Genomic DNA, 20,634 nt, shown 5'->3' on the forward strand with positions numbered 1-20,634 from the left:
TTACACTAAAGGGAATGAACCCGAAATCCTTGAATTTGATCCTAGTCGAGTGAACTTTGTCATAGAATTTGAATAATTGAATTTTCAAAGCCGAAACATTTCCAATTTCGATAGAACCCCCTCCTCTCCCAAAACTTGTAAATACATAAATAGAAGCTCGAATGATTTATGCAGTTATGAGACAGCTGTGTTTGTAGCAAACAAAAACGAATGTATTTCGAATAGTAAAATTCTAAACTAAATGAATCGTAAAACTTGTATAAATCCCCTTATTTTTGATGGGTTTTCCTTTTTACGAACATTGTCGTACGGATCATCAACATTTGTCGTAGAAAACCTTTTAAGATCGTAAAAACTTTATTTTACCAAATTCGACAAGTTTTTTTTATTATTTTAATTCAAAAATATATACACACACACACACACACCCCACCCTCTTCCCTATCTCCTTCGAAAAATGTTTAAGCACGTTCTATTGCGCCACCCCCCGTATAATACAAATTACATAATATAATGGGAGTCCCACGACGAGTTAAAACTATCTGTAAATGACGAAATATTTATTGTAGAATCATGAAAATTTCTACAATTGGGTTTTCGGATACGATCTTTTTAATTGAAATATTTTCAAAAATGGCCGACTTCCGGTTCAACCGGAAGTCGACCCTAACTTTCTTATTTTAAATAGAACACCCTGTATATTGATACATTTTTGAAATCTACGTAAAATTTTAGTATACTTTTGTCTAAAAACTTTTTTCGAAAAATGCATATTTTTTGAGTTATTAATTTTTTTATAAAAAATTTGACCCTTATAAATTATTTTTTTACGAAAATACCCTTAAAAATATGAAAATAGTTTCTGTTCGATTGCTTTTAGCAAGGTTGGACGTATTCGAATCTACGTTGAAAATTTTTCCATTGTATACAGGGTATGTATAAAAAGTGTTCAAAGTTTAACTTCATAAATATGAATTTTCAAATACAACCACCTAGTTTTTTCTATTTTAATACATTCGGGGGTAGGAAAGTATACAAGAATTTGCCTTATTTTTCACCCCTGAATGTATTAAAATAGAAAAAACCGGGTGGTTCTATTCAAAAAAATACGGAAAGTTCATATATACGAAGTTAAATTTTGAATACTTTTTATACACGCCCTGTATCAAATAAAAGAATTTTTCAACATAGATACAAATACGTCTGACCATGCTAAAAGCAACCGAACAGAAACCATTTTCATATATTCAAGGGTATCCTCGTAAAAAAATAATTTATAGGGGTTAAATTTTTTACAAAAAAATTATTATCTCAAAAAATATACATTTTTCGAAAAAAGTTTTCAGACAAAAATGTACTAAAATTTTACGTGGATTTAAAAAATGTGTCAATATACAGGGTGTTCTATTTAAAAAAACAAAGTTACCGTCGACTTCCGGTATAACCGGAAGTCGGTCATCTTTAAAAATATTTTAGTTAAAAAGATCGCATCCGAAAACACAAACGTAGAAATTGTCATGATTTTACTACAACTATTTTGCCATATATACAGATAGTTATAACTCGTCGTGGGACATCCTATATTTTAGTCCAGTGAACAATGGTGAAAATATTGAGAATTCCATCAAGACGCAAGGAAAACATCAAAATTTACTTTATGCCAATATGTAAAAATTCTTGTAAAAGGTGAAAACTACCCCTGTTGTAAAAATTTGATAAAATAAAAATGAAAGCATTTAGAAAGTTAAAAAAACATATTTTCGTTATAACTTCCTTATTTTTCTTATTACAAAGTCTCATTTCGAGACCCAATACTCCAGTGAAACTATGAAAACGACGAATAAAACAAAACGGCAATTGAAAATCTGCAAAAGAACAATTTTTAAAGGAAAATAGGCATGGAATTTACACACTTTTCAATGAGTCACCGATTCTAGATTATTTAGAACGAATGGACGAAGAAAAACTCTTGAAACTAGATGCGTGGAAGAGAGATAGACCAATAAAATGATGTAGGAAAAACCTTTTAGAAAAGAACATCCAGAACTAGAAAGAAAAATCTGATTGAAAGAACCAGACAGAAATTACTAGGCTATGGACCTAAATTATTTACATACGACCCTGTATATACGTAAAATTGAGTTAGTTTCAAAAAAAATAATGAGCACCCCTTGGTTGGGATGGAATTTACCCCAATAGTAAAATTTCAAGCGTTTCGATTTAAATCTGTTGTTCACTGGACTATTTGGTTTACTGTCAAAAAAAATCTTTTAAAATACGCGAGCAGTCAAACTGCAAAAAAACTTTGTCTCTCGAAGGAGTCGTTTCAGTATTCGTCGATTCTTTATAGAAAAAAAAAATATCTAGATTATCAACTTAATCTTTCAGACTTTCGTATCGATTGTTTTTTTTTTCTATTATCGAGTACTAGAATAAGCGAAACCTTGTGCATTGTTAAATTGTACATGTTTGTAGAAAGTAACCTCAAAGAAACCTGAAATCGATTTTTTTATGAAATATGAAAAAAAAACTACGAGACGTAAAATTATTAACTATAGAATTTCTACAACGGATGACTGTGTATTAATTATTATTTTTCATAAATTAATTTAGTTTAATTATTGTAAATACCACGATAGTGTCTGAGAATAGCCTCCGGTTCAAATGATTACCCTATTATGACACAAACGCCAGTCTTGAATGAAATCAGACTCTCCTTGCAACGGTAATTGAATGAAAATTAATTTTCTTTGCGTCTATTTTATTTTCCCTCATTCTGCATCTCTCGAGTCGTTAGGAGACTTTTAGATACGCCAGGAGCCAGGATGCGTCAAAGACTTTATAAAATGAGCTTTCGGCATGGTATTCTAAATTTATTCTAACTCGTTTTATTTTCTCGCTTTTATCACCCACTCGCTACGGTTTTGTACAAGGAATTTTTATTTCAACATTATTTTCCTATATTTCAACAGTACAAATAACCATTCACTAGATTCACCACGTATACGAAATCAATACAACGCCATCACAATTTCATTCAATTAACACTTTTAATATCTCTAAACTTTGATTCAGACAGACGAAATTAAAAATTAAACTAAAAAACAATACGTTGCATAAATCAAACTTAAATAACTTCATGTAAAATGTTTACCATATATATAAGAAGAAATCTGACAAGCATTTAACCTCATAAAGCACGTAAAAATCCCGTAAATATACTAACCTTAAATTCAAATAAATAAATAAATAAAAACATACCGTTGCAAGTAAAATAAGACACGCACTTTTAAATTTCGTTCACTTTAACTTTTTCATTGTTTATTTCATGTTTTTTTTTGTTGCACAATTCCAAGAATAGTTAGACGTTTTTTTGCTCCCATGTATAACGAACATCAGAGCATCGAATGTAGCTGTCAAAAGTTTTGAGGAACGCGCTAATAAAAAATTATTAGTTTGTGTAATTTTATAGTGACAGTGTATAAAATTAATTAATTATTTAATAAAGGTGTGTACGATTGTGTATCGTGTATTTTCAAAACTAGTGAATAAACAAAATAATGTGGATTATTATCTAACGCATTGGTATCAAGGTTAGCAACAGATTTTTTTTACACTTGTAGGTTATTTACAAATAAACACTATTATTTATGATATTGTTATAAATAATTAAATTTTACACCTTAAATATTCTACAATATTATAGAAATAGCGTCGAGAAAACTTTCCTGTTACGTTATTAAATTATAAATTGAGAAATTGTGCAATGCAATGGATGATAAATTTCCCGCCTAAATGTCGAAATGTCGAACGAGGCGTAGACAACAAGCTATTGTATAAAATTCAATTGAAATTCTCACTAATAGGAAATACTGAAGTGAGGTAAATTAATAACGAGTAGATTTTCATGGAAAATTTAATCAAAGGAAAATTCTCGGTTTGATATTTTGCATCTTTGCTAGGTATTATTGAAATCGATTTTTGTTGTTATGTCTCTTATGCAAACTCTGTGAAAAAAAATAGTACTAACTGTTTTTGCTTTCTATTATATTGAAACCCCCTTAATTAAAATTCAAAACATCGATGAAAACTTGAAGCTATAAATCAATTATTTAATATAATATTAAGTTGGATGGATTGAATCGGAAGTTATAATGAAATAGTCAAACATACGAGGAAATTTACAAACGGCAGTGTATAGTGCGATAGAGGAAATGGTAAAATTAATTTTCCGGGATGATTTTCCGTTCACGTTTCACTCCGCGTAAATTGTTTGTGAATACATAGACCGCGAGAGAAGATATTCTCCCCTTTACACGAATAAACTCCAAAATTAACGTTCTGTAAAGAAAGTATTAAGATAAAGGTGTATAATCAAGTTGTGTGATGTTTACACGCTCCATTATATACCTTATAGAAATAGAACGAATTAAATTCCCTCTTTTGTGACCGAGTTCCATTACCATCTAGATAACTTAATAAACTATGATTTCCTTCACCATTTGGGCGGAGATATACAGGGTACACAGCAGTTGTAACCTCTTGGTGTACTTGGAAATCGTTATTATTTTTCAATAAGAATTCGAGAAAATGGCCGCCGTGTCTAACGTCCGGGACGAAGGAACCTCCCATGATTTAATGTTGACGATATCGATTTCCGAGAACTGAAAATAGAAAAAAAAAACATATTTTAGTTTTTAAAATAATATTCTCGTCGAATGATATCCTTTTTTATGTCGAAAAAAAGTTTTTTATTATATTATAAAGGAAATGCCATTTTGAATTACGCTTAAAGACTAAAACGGTGTAAATTACGTTTCTAAAGTTTATAAAGGAAACTTCCACAGAGCTAAATTGTTGGATTAAAAGGTGCTTCGTTCATTGATTGTCGAAATGCTACTTGGAAATGTCAATAAGAGTTTTGGAAACTTTACAAAAACTTTTCTTTTTAATCATTCTTCAGAAATTGTTCCGAAACTGAATTCTGTTATAATTATTAAAGACAGTTTTGATGTTACTTTGTAGTCAGCTGAACGTTATCAAATAAATACAGGGTGTCCATAAAATACGTAAACAAATAGAATTAAAAAATATTTTTTTTTTGTATAAAAAAATAGTTTACGTTATGAAATTATAGGTATAAACTTTTTTCTATATTGTGGATGGATTATTTTAAAAATGTATTACGAGGTGATTCGATATAGTACACGGTGGACGTAAAAATATAAACAAGCCAAAATGATTTAGGACAAACTAGTTTTATCTAGGCTAAACTAGTTTGTTTTGAGGTAACCAAAAATTTAGTTCTATGGTTTATAGTACAGGGTAGACATAAAAATATAAACAAGCCAAAATTATTTAGGACAAACTAGTTTTATCTAGGCTAAACTAGTTTGTTTTGAAGTAGGGCTTGTCCGGTAACCAAAAACTTAGTTTTATGGTTTATAGTACAGGGTGGACATAAAAATATAAACAAGCCAAAATTATTTAGGACAAACTAGTTTTATCTAGGCTAAACTAGTTTGTTTTGAGGTAACCAAAAATTTAGTTCTATGGTTTATAGTACAGGGTAGACATAAAAATATAAACAAGCCAATATTATTTAGGACGAACTAGTTTTATCTAGGCTAAACTAGTTTGTTTTGAGGTAACCAAAAATTTAGTTCTATGGTTTATAGTACAGGGTAGACATAAAAATATAAACAAGCCAATATTATTTAGGACGAACTAGTTTTATCTAGGCTAAACTAGTTTGTTTTGAGGTAACCAAAAATTTAGTTCTATGGTTTATAGTACAGGGTAGACATAAAAATATAAACAAGCCAATATTATTTAGGACGAACTAGTTTTATCTAGGCTAAACTAGTTTGTTTTGAGGTAACCAAAAATTTAGTTCTATGGTTTATAGTACAGGGTAGACATAAAAATATAAACAAGCCAAAATTATTTAGGACAAACTAGTTTTATCTAGGCTAAACTAGTTTGTTTTGAAGTAACCAAAAATTTAGTTCTATGGTTTATAGTACAGGGTGGACATAAAAATATAAACAAGCCAAAATTATTTAGGACGAACTAGTTTTATCTAGGCTAAACTAGTTTGTTTTGAAGTAACCAAAAATTTAGTTCTATGGTTTATAGTACAGGGTAGACATAAAAATATAAACAAGCCAAAATTATTTAGGACAAACTAGTTTTATCTAGGCTAAACTAGTTTGTTTTGAAGTAACCAAAAATTTAGTTCTATGGTTTATAGTACAGGGTGGACATAAAAATATAAACAAGCCAAAATTATTTAGGACAAACTAGTTTTATCTAGGCTAAACTAGTTTGTTTTGAAGTAACCAAAAATTTAGTTTTATGGTTTATAGTACAGGGTAGACATAAAAATATAAACAAGCCAAAATTATTTAGGACAAACTAGTTTTATCTATGCTAAGCTAGTTTGTTTTGAAGTAGGGCTTGTCCGGTAACCGAAAATTTAGTTTTATGGTTTATAGTACAGGGTGTACATAAAAATATAAATAAGACAAAATTATTTAGGACAAACTAGTTTATCTAGGCTAAACTAGTTTGTTTTGGAGTAACCAAAAATTCAGTTTTATGGTTTATAGTACAGAGTGGACAAAAAAACAAAAACTTTTTCACAAATTTTCGTTTAATAATTTACACGAAATAAAAAACGAGTAGATTTTGATACGAAATTTTTTTTTTAATTGTTCATTTTAAATAATTTGATTATATAAAAAAGTAAATTCACACTTTTCTAATATTGTATCTCAATTGACTTTTTTGAAATTCAATTTCCACAACACGCGACGCCTTCAGGGTCACCGATTATTTTCACTAGTTAAAATTTATCATATATTTCAAAGGATATTTATTTTTTTATGCCTAACGATGTATACCGATCGGTTTTCTTTTACATTTTCAATAATACGGAAAAAATTATTGAATATAAACGTGTAATTGGCCATTTTCTTTTACACTCCATTTAGTCAGTATACAAAAGGCACGTGTTGCGTGATATACATCCGTAGATAATTTGAATAACGCTCATTTTAACTGGAAAAAATCATCTGTATATAATATGGCCTCTTCGCGTCACAGGCTAAGGTTTCGCCACTAAAGAAAAACGAAATTTCAAAATAAACATAACCTCACTTATGGTAGTTGGTCGAAATAATCGATAATTGGTCTAAAAACGATGTATTTTATTTATTTATTTTTGTAACGCGTCAATTGCTTGCTTACGTCACCAGCGCCGATCGAGTTTCGTTCGACAAGCTACAAAATCATCAACACCACGTTGTACTGTTGTAAATAACTTGAATTTTACGATAGAAGGTTAGCTTGGAAAAAACTTTGTTTTTATTTTTATCAAAAAAATCAAAGTTTTGTAGTCAAAATCAATCGGCGCTGATGACGAATCTCGAAATTGGAAATCGATTATTCGAACGACTCCAGATTAGTCTCTTCTTACGAAATACAGACAATCGATGTTAAATGAAACGGACCGAATAATCTAGAATTGAATTCGAGGATTTGAAGATTTAACGTGGATGTTATGTCGAAGTTTCTATAGTCAGTTTGGCGAAATCGGTTCGTGGAAGATTAAATACATTTTTTTCTTTATTTCAAATTCACATATTTACGACAGACACAGATATATATGTCAAATATTTATTTTTTGCTTGTTATGAAAATACTCGAAGAGAGATTCGACTGAAATACGAATATTCATATTCGGGTAAAACGTACAGAAAATTAAATTGGACGTTTTTTTTTTATTATTTCGACAGAATTGTATCGAAAGCAGGTCAAATTGAAAAAAATTATAATTTACTGAAAAAAAAAAATGTGAGACATTTTTATAACAAATAAATAAATCGATAGAAAACTGTTGATATATTAAGACTAAGTGATGGATTAGTTGCTATTATATACGAGGAAGAAATAAAACACAAAAATTTCGATAAAAAAATTTATTTAACAACAAAAATCAGTCCGGGAACATAAAATAATCCGAGGGGGTTAAATCTGCCGACTAAAAACTTTCTCATATCCAATTTTTCGATGCAAATATACGATGTACCTGATTTTTTGCGTGTCTGTGAGCTCGCGAACTTTCAATCGACGATTCAGTGTTTGTAGGTCGTACGGTCTCGTCGAAACTACGCTGCACGATATTTTACTTGTTGTTATCGAAGGAATAGTCTTGCGACTAGAATTAACCAGAGAAGTTGATGGATTTCGACAAATCAACGACGAATGCTGTTGTTTGAAAGTAGTTTTTTCGTTTTGATTTACGAGTTATTACAAAGAAATGTGATCGTAAATAGTCTGTCTATAAGCGATGGATTCGAGTTTCATCGTTTAAAACGACACGAAAATTCGATGGAAACGTCTTTTCAAGTCGAAATTTTCATACCTCTACGATACTGGTATTCGTAGGTCGTACGGTCTCGTCGAAACTACGCTACACAATATTTTACTTGTTGTTATCGACGAAATAGTCTTACCAAAAGTAGAATCTAGTTCGGTTTTCATTTTGGTTGAGCTAAAGTCTTTATTTACAATGAAAACGTTCGCTATTGACGGCCAAACAAATACTAAACGACGTGGGGTTTTCAAATTTGAAACATTCGTCATATAGAACAACCGCCATCTCTAGGTCAGACCGGGTACTTCAGGTATCATGTGTGTTTCGTATAAATGATTATTCTTCATCAGGTACCACGGACGTTTTCTGCGACCAGATCCACGTTTTTCCTTCGATTTTTTCATTCTATTATTTCGTATTTCGAAAACATGGAATCTGTTTATGGTATCCACTTTTAATATCCATCCACGGTTCCGTATAAATGATATTCGGTGACGTTAATATCCGATGTCGAAATACGGGGTTTGTTTTTTTGATATTTGGTACGTGGAGATGTCGAAAAATAACAGGTACGTGGATACTGTTATCAGATATTAATAATCACGACGCCTGGAAAAACGAGCGAGCACAGGACGTGAAAAAAGGACGAAGGCGAATCGAAATCGTTGGTTTATCATTCGAGATACTTTCTAAATGAAAAATGGCGACATATAAAAGGGTTTATAGATTGATGAAAAGGTTTGAAGAGTGAAATATCGGAAAAACACGTTTCCAAAGATGTAAAAAATGATTGACGAGGAATTGGGATCAAATCATGATCACCAACATCATCACCGATCTTTTTTGTTGTTGTATAACTTTCCTCGTTTCATTTCTTACAAATATTTTCCTTTGTCTTCTTCTTTTTCGCGTTTTCTATCTTATTATTTCCTTTATTGGTTTTATTTTTGTTATTCTTTGAACTTGTACCTGTGTACCAAACCAGTTTTTTCTTTTCTATACATGTTACAACAGTTTTAGACACTCTCTCTAATCTCGATGTCTTAAATTCCCTTTTCGTTGCGTCCATTTCTATTTTCCTTTTCGTTTGTTACGTTTCTGATTCATTTATCGATGTTTCTTTTTGATTTGCAAACTACACCTCCACAACTTTTGTTACCTCCTCGTTTAAAGAAAATTTACGACATTTTAAACTAATTTTTTCAGTTGAGGAAAGAGATGATAGTCGGACGGAACCAAATCCGGTGAATAAGGAGGGTGTTGTAGTGATTCAAACCCTAAATCGCGAATTTTTCGCATGGCAACAAGAGTTAATGCTCGGTCGTATTAGAGAATTCGTGTTGCTTCAAAAGTTGGTTGTAAGAGTTTCGGGACAACCTTTATATCTTCTATTTTAAATGATACGCTAGATACGACGAAATAAAAAATATTTTTAATGATTGCGTTCGAATATTTGATCTATACGAAACAAATTTTCAATTATAACCGGTTTTTATTGTCCTTTCTGAAACTGAGAGTCGCGTATCGAATATTTTTCTCAAAAGATTTTTTTTTTCTTTCAACTGCGATAAGTGGTTACGTCTGGGAATTGATTATGATTAAATTAAGTCTACAAATTGGAGCGTTGTTGTCGATCCAAGACATTTATTGCTGAATTGTAATAAACAAAAGAGGGAGGTTTCGTAATGGATCGTGTTTTCCACATACAAAATGAATCGTTACGCTAAAAAAAACGCACGTGATTATCTCGTACGAAATTGCCGAAGTTTTTCAACATTTCGTAAGAATAATTCCACCTAATAATTCATAAGTTTTTTCGTGTCTATCGTAATTTTTTTTTCGACAATTATTAAACGCTTGGTATTTAGAAATCTATAGTTAGTAATAATGAGTAGATTGGTACTACTACTTTGACGTATTTTCATAACCAATTTCCTTAAATAATTGTTAGGTTAGTTAACTAATAGATCGTGTAACTGACATATAGATGGCGCTACCGAAATTTCGCTCAAGAATCAAAACGATTATCATGTGAATGGACATCGAAACCAAAACAGTCAGCTGGGAAAGTATTTTGGAATGTTGTTTATCGACTATCTCTAAAAGGGGAAATATAGAGTTGTTTGAATGCTTAAATCAAAGAAAAAAACCCTGTATGTTGAAGAATGTTTCACAAAGACAATAATCGATTCAACAAATCGATGGCAACGATTGTTAAATTGAACTAATTGCTTTCTCATCCAACGTATAGTCCAGACCTTGCCCCCAGTTTGAAGGGAATTATATTGATGAATAAAATCGATTTTTGGTAAAAAAAACTTGTTTTTCTTAGTTACCAACACGATTTATCGACGCTTATTTTTGTACAATATAAGTTCAATTATCTCGGAAAGATATTTAAAAGAAAAAAGAGATAATAATAGGCCAGATCATTGATAGACTGATAAATTAAAGTGAATGTAAATTATTCGTGATATTTAACGCAATAAAATATTGTAGAATTATTTAACATATAATTATTTTAATATAGGTGTGTACGCGTAAAAATAAAATTATTTAATTATACGTATTTATAATCGAATATATACGAGGATGTATTGATATCTAGACCTGGCCTAGACCAGTTCCGAGCATAAATACAAATATTACGTTACCAATAAATTAGTAGAAGTGTAAGTGTAAAGTTTGACGTCAAAAAAGTGAACCGGAGTTTGATGGATAGGACCGCAAGCTTCAAAATAAGTAAATGGAATGTTTGGATATTGACCAAAAGCGTGTTCGATTTGAAAACGATGTTGATTTCTTAAACCGAATTGTTACTATCGATGAGGTACATTTTCACGATCCAAAAACGATGAAATGGTCAACATTCTCTGGTTCTTCAAGACCCAAGAAGTTTCGCGTCCAAAAATCTGTTGGAGAAGTTATTGTTTCAGTTTTTTTGGGATTACCACGGAGTAATCGTGATTTATTAGTTGGATAAGGGTATAATAATAACTGGAGATTACTATTCGACATTACTACGGGAAAAAATTGAAGAGAAAACACGCGGAAAGCTATCTAAAGGTGTTGAAACACTACAACACCCTCCTTATTCACCGGATTTGGTTCCGTCCGACTATCATCTCTTTCCTCAACTGAAAAAATGAGTTTAAAAGGTCGTAAATTTTCTTTAAACGAGGAGGTAACAAAAGTTGTGGAGGTGTAGTTTACAAATCAAAAAGAAACATCGATAAATGAATCAGAAACGTAACAAACGAAAAGGAAAATAGAAATGGACGCAACGAAAAGGGCGTTCGAAACATCGAGATTAGAGAGAGTGTCTAAAACTGTTGTAACATGTATAGAAAAGAAAAAACTGGTTTGGTACACAGGTACAAGTTCAAAGAATAACAAAAATAAAACCAATAAAGGAAATAATAAGATAGAAAACGCGAAAAAGAAGAAGACAAAGGAAAATATTTGTAAGAAATGAAACGAGGAAAGTTATACAACAACAAAAAAGATCGGTGATGATGTTGGTGATCATGATTTGATCCCAATTCCTCGTCAATCATTTTTTACATCTTTCGAAACGTGTTTTTCCGATATTTCACTCTTCAAACCTTTTCATCAATCTATAAACCCTTTTATATGTCGCCATTTTTCATTTAGAAAATATCTCGAATGATAAATCAACGATTTCGATTCGCCTTCGTCCTTTTTTCACGTCCTGTGCTCGCTCGTTTTTCCAGGCGTCGTGATTATTAATATCTGATAACAGTATCCACGTACCTGTTATTTTTCGACATCTCCACGTACCAAATATCAAAAAAACAAACCCCGTATTTCGACATCGGATATTAACGTCACCGAATATTATTTATACGGAACCGTGGATGGATATTAAAAGTGGATACCATAAACAGATTCCATGTTTTCGAAATACGAAATAATAGAATGAAAAAATCGAAGGAAAAACGTGGATCTGGTCGCAGAAAACGTCCGTGGTACCTGATGAAGAATAATCATTTATACGAAACACACATGATACCTGAAGTACCCGGTCTGACCTAGAGATGGCGGTTGTTCTATATGACGAATGTTTCAAATTTGAAAACCCCACGTCGTTTAGTATTTGTTTGGCCGTCAATAGCGAACGTTTTCATTGTAAATAAAGACTTTAGCTCAACCAAAATGAAAACCGAACTAGATTCTACTTTTGGTAAGACTATTTCGTCGATAACAACAAGTAAAATATTGTGTAGCGTAGTTTCGACGAGACCGTACGACCTACGAATACCAGTATCGTAGAGGTATGAAAATTTCGACTTGAAAAGACGTTTCCATCGAATTTTCGTGTCGTTTTAAACGATGAAACTCGAATCCATCGCTTATAGACAGACTATTTACGATCACATTTCTTTGTAATAACTCGTAAATCAAAACGAAAAAACTACTTTCAGACAACGGCATTCGTCGTTGATTTGTCGAAATCCATCAACTTCGCTGGTTAATTCTAGTCGCATACTTAATCTTTCATTTTCGTTAAGAAACGTCATACATAAATTCATTTATTTTTCAGCGGCTGTTGCTGGTACTGACAACAAATACGAAAGATAAACGACGTTTTTTAAAATTCAATTCCAGATTTTAATTTCGCGTTTCCGCTAAAATTGTCGTTAGACAATTTAAATTTAAACGATACAATACGGATATTTTTATTAAAACGTTTCGAATCGGTAAACACCTTCCTCTTTTCGGGAAGAAAAAAATTTTAAAACGCGGTTTTATTCGATTATTTAACCTTGAATGAATTGTTGCAATCCGATGATTGATAAGTGAAACTTTTCCTAAAATTACCAAACTCCTTTTTCTACATCGTTAAATTTTTCTTTAAATATTAGTTTTTCTATTAATTTCCCGATTTGAGATCCGACCAAAAATATCGATAAACGCCGGTCCAATTCGGTAATTTAATTAATGTTCTTGCTTTGTTTATTTGTAATTTTTACCAAAAGCAACTTAGATATTTACAATTTCGTTGTTTTGTATGTTTTTTCTACGTTAATCTTCAATCCCCCTGCAAACTATCGATTAACCCTCGTATTTCGCGTAAACTGTTAAACGTATCCACAAATTTTTATTTTCTAAATATCGAGACGTTTAACTCTCGATTAACCCTCGTATTTAGCGTAAACTGTTGAACGTATCCACAAATTTTTATTTTAATTTTTCTTTTCTAAATATCGAGACGTTTAACTCTCGATTAACCCTCGTATTTAGCGTAAACTGTTGAACGTATGCACAAATTTTTATTTTCTAAATATCGAGACGTTTAACTCTCGATTAACCCTCGTATTTAGCGTAAACTGTTGAACGTATCCACAAATTTTTATTTTAATTTTTCTTTTCTAAATATCGAGACGTTTAACTCTCGATTAACCCTCGTATTTAGCGTAAACTGTTGAACGTATCCACAAATTTTTATTTTAATTTTTCTTTTCTAAATATCGAGACGTTTAACTCTCGATTAACCCTCGTATTTAGCGTAAACTGTTGAACGTATCCACAAATTTTTATTTTAATTTTTCTTTTCTAAATATCGAGACGTTTAACTCTCGATTAACCCTCGTATTTAGCGTAAACTGTTGAACGTATCCACAAATTTTTATTTTAATTTTTCTTTTCTAAATATCGAGACGTTTAACTCTCGATTAACCCTCGTATTTAGCGTAAACTGTTGAACGTATCCACAAATTTTTATTTTAATTTTTCTTTTCTAAATATCGAGACGTTTAACTCTCGATTAACCCTCGTATTACGCGACGTAAACCCTTTTTCGTTAGTTAAAAATTAATTGGGCCGATATTTCCAGCAATTAAATGCAATTTTCATAAATTTATATACAATTCAACGAACTTATTTTCATTTCCGGAACGTACAAACGAAAAATATTGACGATACTCCAGGTTTTCCCGGAAATTTGTTTGTACAGTATTATTATCGATGGTTCATTTGTTTTCATATCGAATATAAATATAAATCGAATTGTATATAAATAAAAGTTATTTTTCAAAATTCCGTATTTTGATATAAGAAAACGATCATAAAAGTACCTGGTTTGACCTAGAGATGGCGGTAGTTTTGTTTGTATCAGTACACGATGTGTACGGCAAATAATTCAAGTTTGAATTGCTAATACGTGCTCCCTATTCGCCAGATTTAGCCTCCTGTGAATCGGTAGTCAAATATTTTCCAACAATGGAGAGAGAAATACGTTTTTTTCTTCAAAATTTTTGTTTTTTTTTTATTAGACCGCGTACTTTTTGGATAATTTTAGTACTTATACGAAATTTATCTTATTTCATCTATGACAGATGATACGGAATGAAAAATTATTAAATAAAAAAGCGACACCGTGTATTATAACGAGTTGTTGTTAAAACGAGATTGAGTGAGTAATTTGTTATTTGCGGTTGATATATCGCTGCAAGGCTCATTAACGCTTTTCAACTGAGTGAAATACTGAAAAATATCATCAAGTCGAAAGATGTATTGGAGTTTTTCACAGAGGCGCCGCCGTTTCCTGTCTCATTTATCAATAATCTAAATCTATATATTCCATAAACGATTTACTATTTATTCTTATAAATAACCAACTGACATCGATTACGTTTTATTTTAATACGATATGTCATGATTCGACTGTCAAAAAATAGAACTTTAGCGTTCAAAATTCCCTAAAACGATTAGCAGTTTTAGAAACGTCAATTGAAAATAAAGTTAGGTTAGGTTAGTAGCATGTTAAATCGTCATTCACAAAGATAGAATTTGAGGTATCGATTGACGTAAAAGAAGAATCGAAATATCGATTGTCGAATGTCAAAAATTATAGTTGCGTTCAGCAATGCTTTTTGATAAAAGTCGAAACGTCAAAAAAGTTATATTTCTTTTAAAAATTATCAAAAAAAAACAGACGAGACTTAAAATCAAAAACATTTAGATGCAATAATATATCGAAAGGTCTAAAAAATTGAAAAAAATTCATTTATATACAGGATGTCCCACGACGAAATAAAACTATCTGTATATATGGCAAAATACTTATATTAACATCATGAAAATTTCTACGTTTGGGTTTTCGGATACGATCTTTTTAACTAAAATATTTTCAAAGATGGCCGACTTCCGGTTATACCGGAAGTCGAACGTAACTTTGTTATTTCATATAGAACACCCTATATATTAATACATTTTTGAAATCTACGTAAAATTATAGTACACTTTTGTCTGAAAACTTTTTTCGAAAAATGTATATTTTTTGAGATATTAATTTTTCTGTAAAAAATTTAACCCCTATAAATTGTTTTTTTACGAAGATACCCTTGAAGATATGGAAATTGTATTTATTCAGTTGTTTTAAGCAAGATCAGATGTATTTGAATCTATGCTGAAAAATTTTTCAACTTATACAGGGTATGTATAAAACGTGTTCAAAGTTTAACTTCATAAATATCAATTTTTTTTTATTTTTTTAAATAGAACCACCTGGTTTTTTCTATTTTAATACATTTAGGGGTAAAAAATAAGGCAAATTCTCTTATACTTTCCTACCCCCGAATGTATTAAAATATAAAAAACTAGGTGGTTGTATTTAAAAATTCATATGTATGAAGTTAAACTTTGAACACTTTTTATACACACCCTGTATACAATGGAAAAATTTTTAACGTAGATTCGAATACGTCCAACCTTGCTAAAAGCAACCGAACAGAAACCATTTCCATATTTTCAAGGGTGTCTTCGTAAAAAAATCATTTATAAGGGTCAAATTTTTTACAAAAAAATCAATAACTCAAAAAATATGCATTTTTCGAAAAAAGTTTTTATATAAAAGTATACTAAAATTTCACGTAGATTTCAAAAATGTATCAATATACAGGGTGTTCTATTTAAAATAACAAAATTACGTTCGACTTTGAAAATATTTCGCCATATAAACATATATAAACGAAAAAACCCAACACGGAATACTCTTCAAATATAGATGGTCCGATCGTAGTAACACCCTGTACGAATAACTACTCGAATAAAACATCATGAAAGAATAAATTTCATATAAATTCCATCGTACATTCTGAATAATAAAAGTCTTGTCTTTGCGCGAGTCGAGGAATATATTAAAATCTATCTATATTATTAGTTAACATCCTAACAATCCCGACGTACAGTTATATTAGAAGTTTCCCGTTATATTAAAGCAGCGATATTCACATTTTACATATTAATGAACAATTTATCGAGTTAAATTCAACGAGGGAGGTACGTCTATACCTATATGTATCGATACAACCACTAAACTAGTAATAAAAACTATAAACATCGTATTTAACGATATCGAAAAGACCTACGACACGTTACCGCTGGTAACACCGCGGTGCAAATGTATTTAACATCTGAAATTTCGATTTTTTCACCCTAATTAAAAAAAATTAACGAAAATAAACTACCAGAGTGGACAGTGTCATAAACGAAATTGATGTTACGGGGTTGTTACGACCCCTACGAACGTCTCCGTTGGATATTGCGAGATATAGATCTTATTTTGTCGAGGAGATTCAAAAAATAACACCGATGGAAGCGTTTCCATTTTTCGTGTGCTCTTTAAATCTACATTAATGATTTTCTTTGTCTGTCCTACATACTCCCCTTTAGATCTTTGCTCCCTGAAGTCGTTAACTTGGTTATCGAAACTTGTGTCAGACAGGTGGTTTAAACAGTTTAAACTTCATATGATGAAAGATATATTTGGATTTAGTATCACCCCCTCATAACTTTCACCTTGTTCCTTGGTTTCTTTACATGTTCGATGATAAATAGATTATCGATTTATCGCCATTTTTGTGGAACGTTCAAAATATTCGCGTGCATCGAAATCGATTCACCGTAAACTTTCGATTTACTACTAATCAAAAACCGACTTCTGCAATGTAATTTTGCACGATTCTAGTGATGCGCGGCCTTCTATTATCATACATAAAAGAAAATTCGTCTCCAATGCAGTTGATATAATATACCAAATACATTGTCGAAATCTCGATACATCTATCAACTGTTCGCGAACGATCGCTCCTACAGAAATTGCACCCTAGAACATGCAGAAACCACCTCCATAAGCAGTTCGCTCTTTAAAGCAGCAATCTGCAAATCGCTTTTCAAAGCAATAATCTGCAAATCGCTTTTCAAAGCAATAATCTATAAATCGCTGTTCAAAGCAATAATCTGCAAATCGCTCTTAAAAGAAGCAATCTACAAATTACTTTTCAAAGCAATAATCTGCAAATCGCTTTTCAAAGCAATAATCTATAAATCGCTCTTTAAAACAACAATCTGTAAATCGCTGTTCAAAGCAATAATCTGCAAATCGCTTTTCAAAGCAATAATATGCAAATCGCTCTTAAAAGAAGCAATCTACAAATTACTTTTCAAAGCAATAATCTGCAAATCGCTTTTCAAAGCAATAATCTATAAATCGCTCTTTAAAACAACAATCTGTAAATCGCTGTTCAAAGCAATAATCTGCAAATCGCTTTTCAAAGCAATAATATGCAAATCGCTCTTAAAAGAAGCAATCTACAAATTACTTTTCAAAGCAATAATCTGCAAATCGCTTTTCAAAGCAATAATCTATAAATCGCTCTTTAAAACAACAATCTGTAAATCGCTGTTCAAAGCAATAATCTGCAAATCGCTTTTCAAAGCAATAATATGCAAATCGCTCTTAAAAGAAGCAATCTACAAATTACTTTTCAAAGCAATAATCTGCAAATCGCTTTTCAAAGCAATAATCTATAAATCGCTCTTTAAAACAACAATCTGTAAATCGTTCTTCAAAGCAATAATCTGCAAATCGCTTTTCAAAGCAATAATCTGCAAAACAGCAATCTGCAAATCGCTTTTCAAAGCAATAATCTGCAAATCGCTCTTAAAAGAAGCAATCTACAAATTACTTTTCAAAGCAATAATCTGCAAATCGCTTTTCAAAACAACAATCTGCAAATTATTTTTCAAAGCAATAATCTATAAATCGCTGTTCAAAGCAATAATCTGCAAATCGCTCTTAAAAGAAGCAATCTACAAATTACTTTTCAAAGCAATAATCTGCAAATCGCTTTTCAAAGCAATAATCTATAAATCGCTCTTTAAAACAACAATCTGTAAATCGTTCTTCAAAGCAATAATCTGCAAATCGCTTTTCAAAGCAATAATCTGCAAAACAGCAATCTGCAAATCGCTGTTCAAAGCAATAATCTGCAAATCGCTCTTAAAAGAAGCAATCTACAAATTACTTTTCAAAGCAATAATCTGCAAATCGCTTTTCAAAGCAATAATCTATAAATCGCTCTTTAAAACAACAATCTGTAAATCGCTGTTCAAAGCAATAATCTGCAAATCGCTTTTCAAAGCAATAATATGCAAATCGCTCTTAAAAGAAGCAATCTACAAATTACTTTTCAAAGCAATAATCTGCAAATCGCTTTTCAAAGCAATAATCTATAAATCGCTCTTTAAAACAACAATCTGTAAATCGTTCTTCAAAGCAATAATCTGCAAATCGCTTTTCAAAGCAATAATCTGCAAAACAGCAATCTGCAAATCGCTTTTCAAAGCAATAATCTGCAAATCGCTCTTAAAAGAAGCAATCTACAAATTACTTTTCAAAGCAATAATCTGCAAATCGCTTTTCAAAACAACAATCTGCAAATTATTTTTCAAAGCAATAATCTATAAATCGCTGTTCAAAGCAATAATCTGCAAATCGCTCTTAAAAGAAGCAATCTACAAATTACTTTTCAAAGCAATAATCTGCAAATCGCTTTTCAAAGCAATAATCTGCAAATCGCTCTTAAAAGAAGCAATCTACAAATTACTTTTCAAAGCAATAATCTGCAAATCGCTTTTCAAAACAACAATCTGCAAATTATTTTTCAAAGCAATAATCTATAAATCGCTGTTCAAAGCAATAATCTGCAAATCGCTCTTAAAAGAAGCAATCTACAAATTACTTTTCAAAGCAATAATCTGCAAATCGCTTTTCAAAGCAATAATCTATAAATCGCTCTTTAAAACAACAATCTGTAAATCGTTCTTCAAAGCAATAATCTGCAAATCGCTTTTCAAAGCAATAATCTATAAATCGCTCTTTAAAACAACAATCTGTAAATCGTTCTTCAAAGCAATAATCTGCAAATCGCTTTTCAAAGCAATAATCTGCAAATCGCTCTTAAAAGAAGCAATCTACAAATTACTTTTCAAAGCAATAATCTGCAAATCGCTTTTCAAAGCAATAATCTGCAAATCGCTCTTAAAAGAAGCAATCTACAAATTACTTTTCAAAGCAATAATCTGCAAATCGCTTTTCAAAGCAATAATCTGCAAATCGCTGTTCAAAGCAATAATCTGCAAATCGCTCTTAAAAGAAGCAATCTACAAATTACTTTTCAAAGCAATAATCTGCAAATCGCTTTTCAAAGCAATAATCTATAAATCGCTCTTTAAAACAACAATCTGTAAATCGTTCTTCAAAGCAATAATCTGCAAATCGCTTTTCAAAGCAATAATCTGCAAAACAGCAATCTGCAAATCGCTGTTCAAAGCAATAATCTGCAAATCGCTCTTAAAAGAAGCAATCTACAAATTACTTTTCAAAGCAATAATCTGCAAATCGCTTTTCAAAGCAATAATCTGCAAATCGCTTTTCAAAACAACAATCTGCAAATTATTTTTCAAAGCAGCAATTTGCAAAACGTTTTTCAAAGCAGCAGTCGAATTCAGAAAATACCATAAACACGTTTAATTTGTTTAAACGTTGCTACGTATATAAATGATAAGATTAAGCATATTAAATAATTAATAAGTAATTTATATAGAGTTAAAGTCTTTTCTTTGTAATCTTTCATTCCTTTTTTGACTAACACCTGTCAAACGCCCGTTATTCTGGACCGCAATTTGAAATATTTAATCTATTTCCAAGTAATCTATCGAGTCCAGACAGTACGGAAATGAAAGCTGTAAATTCTCCTGGAAGCTTTCCAAAGCAATGTGACATGACTGTTGTTATTTTGGTCAAAATTTTACCGAAAAAAAAAAAAAAAATCGAATCATCAAATTTACGAGATTTATTAGTTTTCGACACCGACGAAGAATATTCGCTAACGAATACTCGACGTTCGCTTTTTGATGATTCAATACAAAAAAGAAAAAGAAAAAAA

General features: G+C 31.0%; 1 protein-coding gene across 5 annotated transcripts in view; it reads right to left on the reverse strand.

Annotated features, from left to right (window-relative positions):
• Window positions 1-20,634, reverse strand: part of LOC130902617 (cardioacceleratory peptide receptor-like) — a 48,198-nt gene that overhangs the window by 27,328 nt on the left and 236 nt on the right. For 3 of the 5 annotated variants that reach the window (XM_057814856.1, XM_057814854.1, XM_057814855.1), the window contains exon 2: window positions 4,411-4,664. In XM_057814856.1, the coding sequence (XP_057670839.1) occupies window positions 4,411-4,632 (222 nt within the window). In that variant the 5' untranslated portion in view covers window positions 4,633-4,664. Of the gene's footprint in view, window positions 1-3,226; window positions 3,424-4,410; window positions 4,665-20,634 lie in introns of those variants that run through there. The other 2 variants (XM_057814858.1, XM_057814857.1) reach the window with 2 other exon arrangements.

The sequence above is a fragment of the Diorhabda carinulata genome, chromosome X (assembly GCF_026250575.1).
Source record: "Diorhabda carinulata isolate Delta chromosome X, icDioCari1.1, whole genome shotgun sequence".
Classification (NCBI taxonomy): domain Eukaryota; kingdom Metazoa; phylum Arthropoda; class Insecta; order Coleoptera; family Chrysomelidae; genus Diorhabda; species Diorhabda carinulata.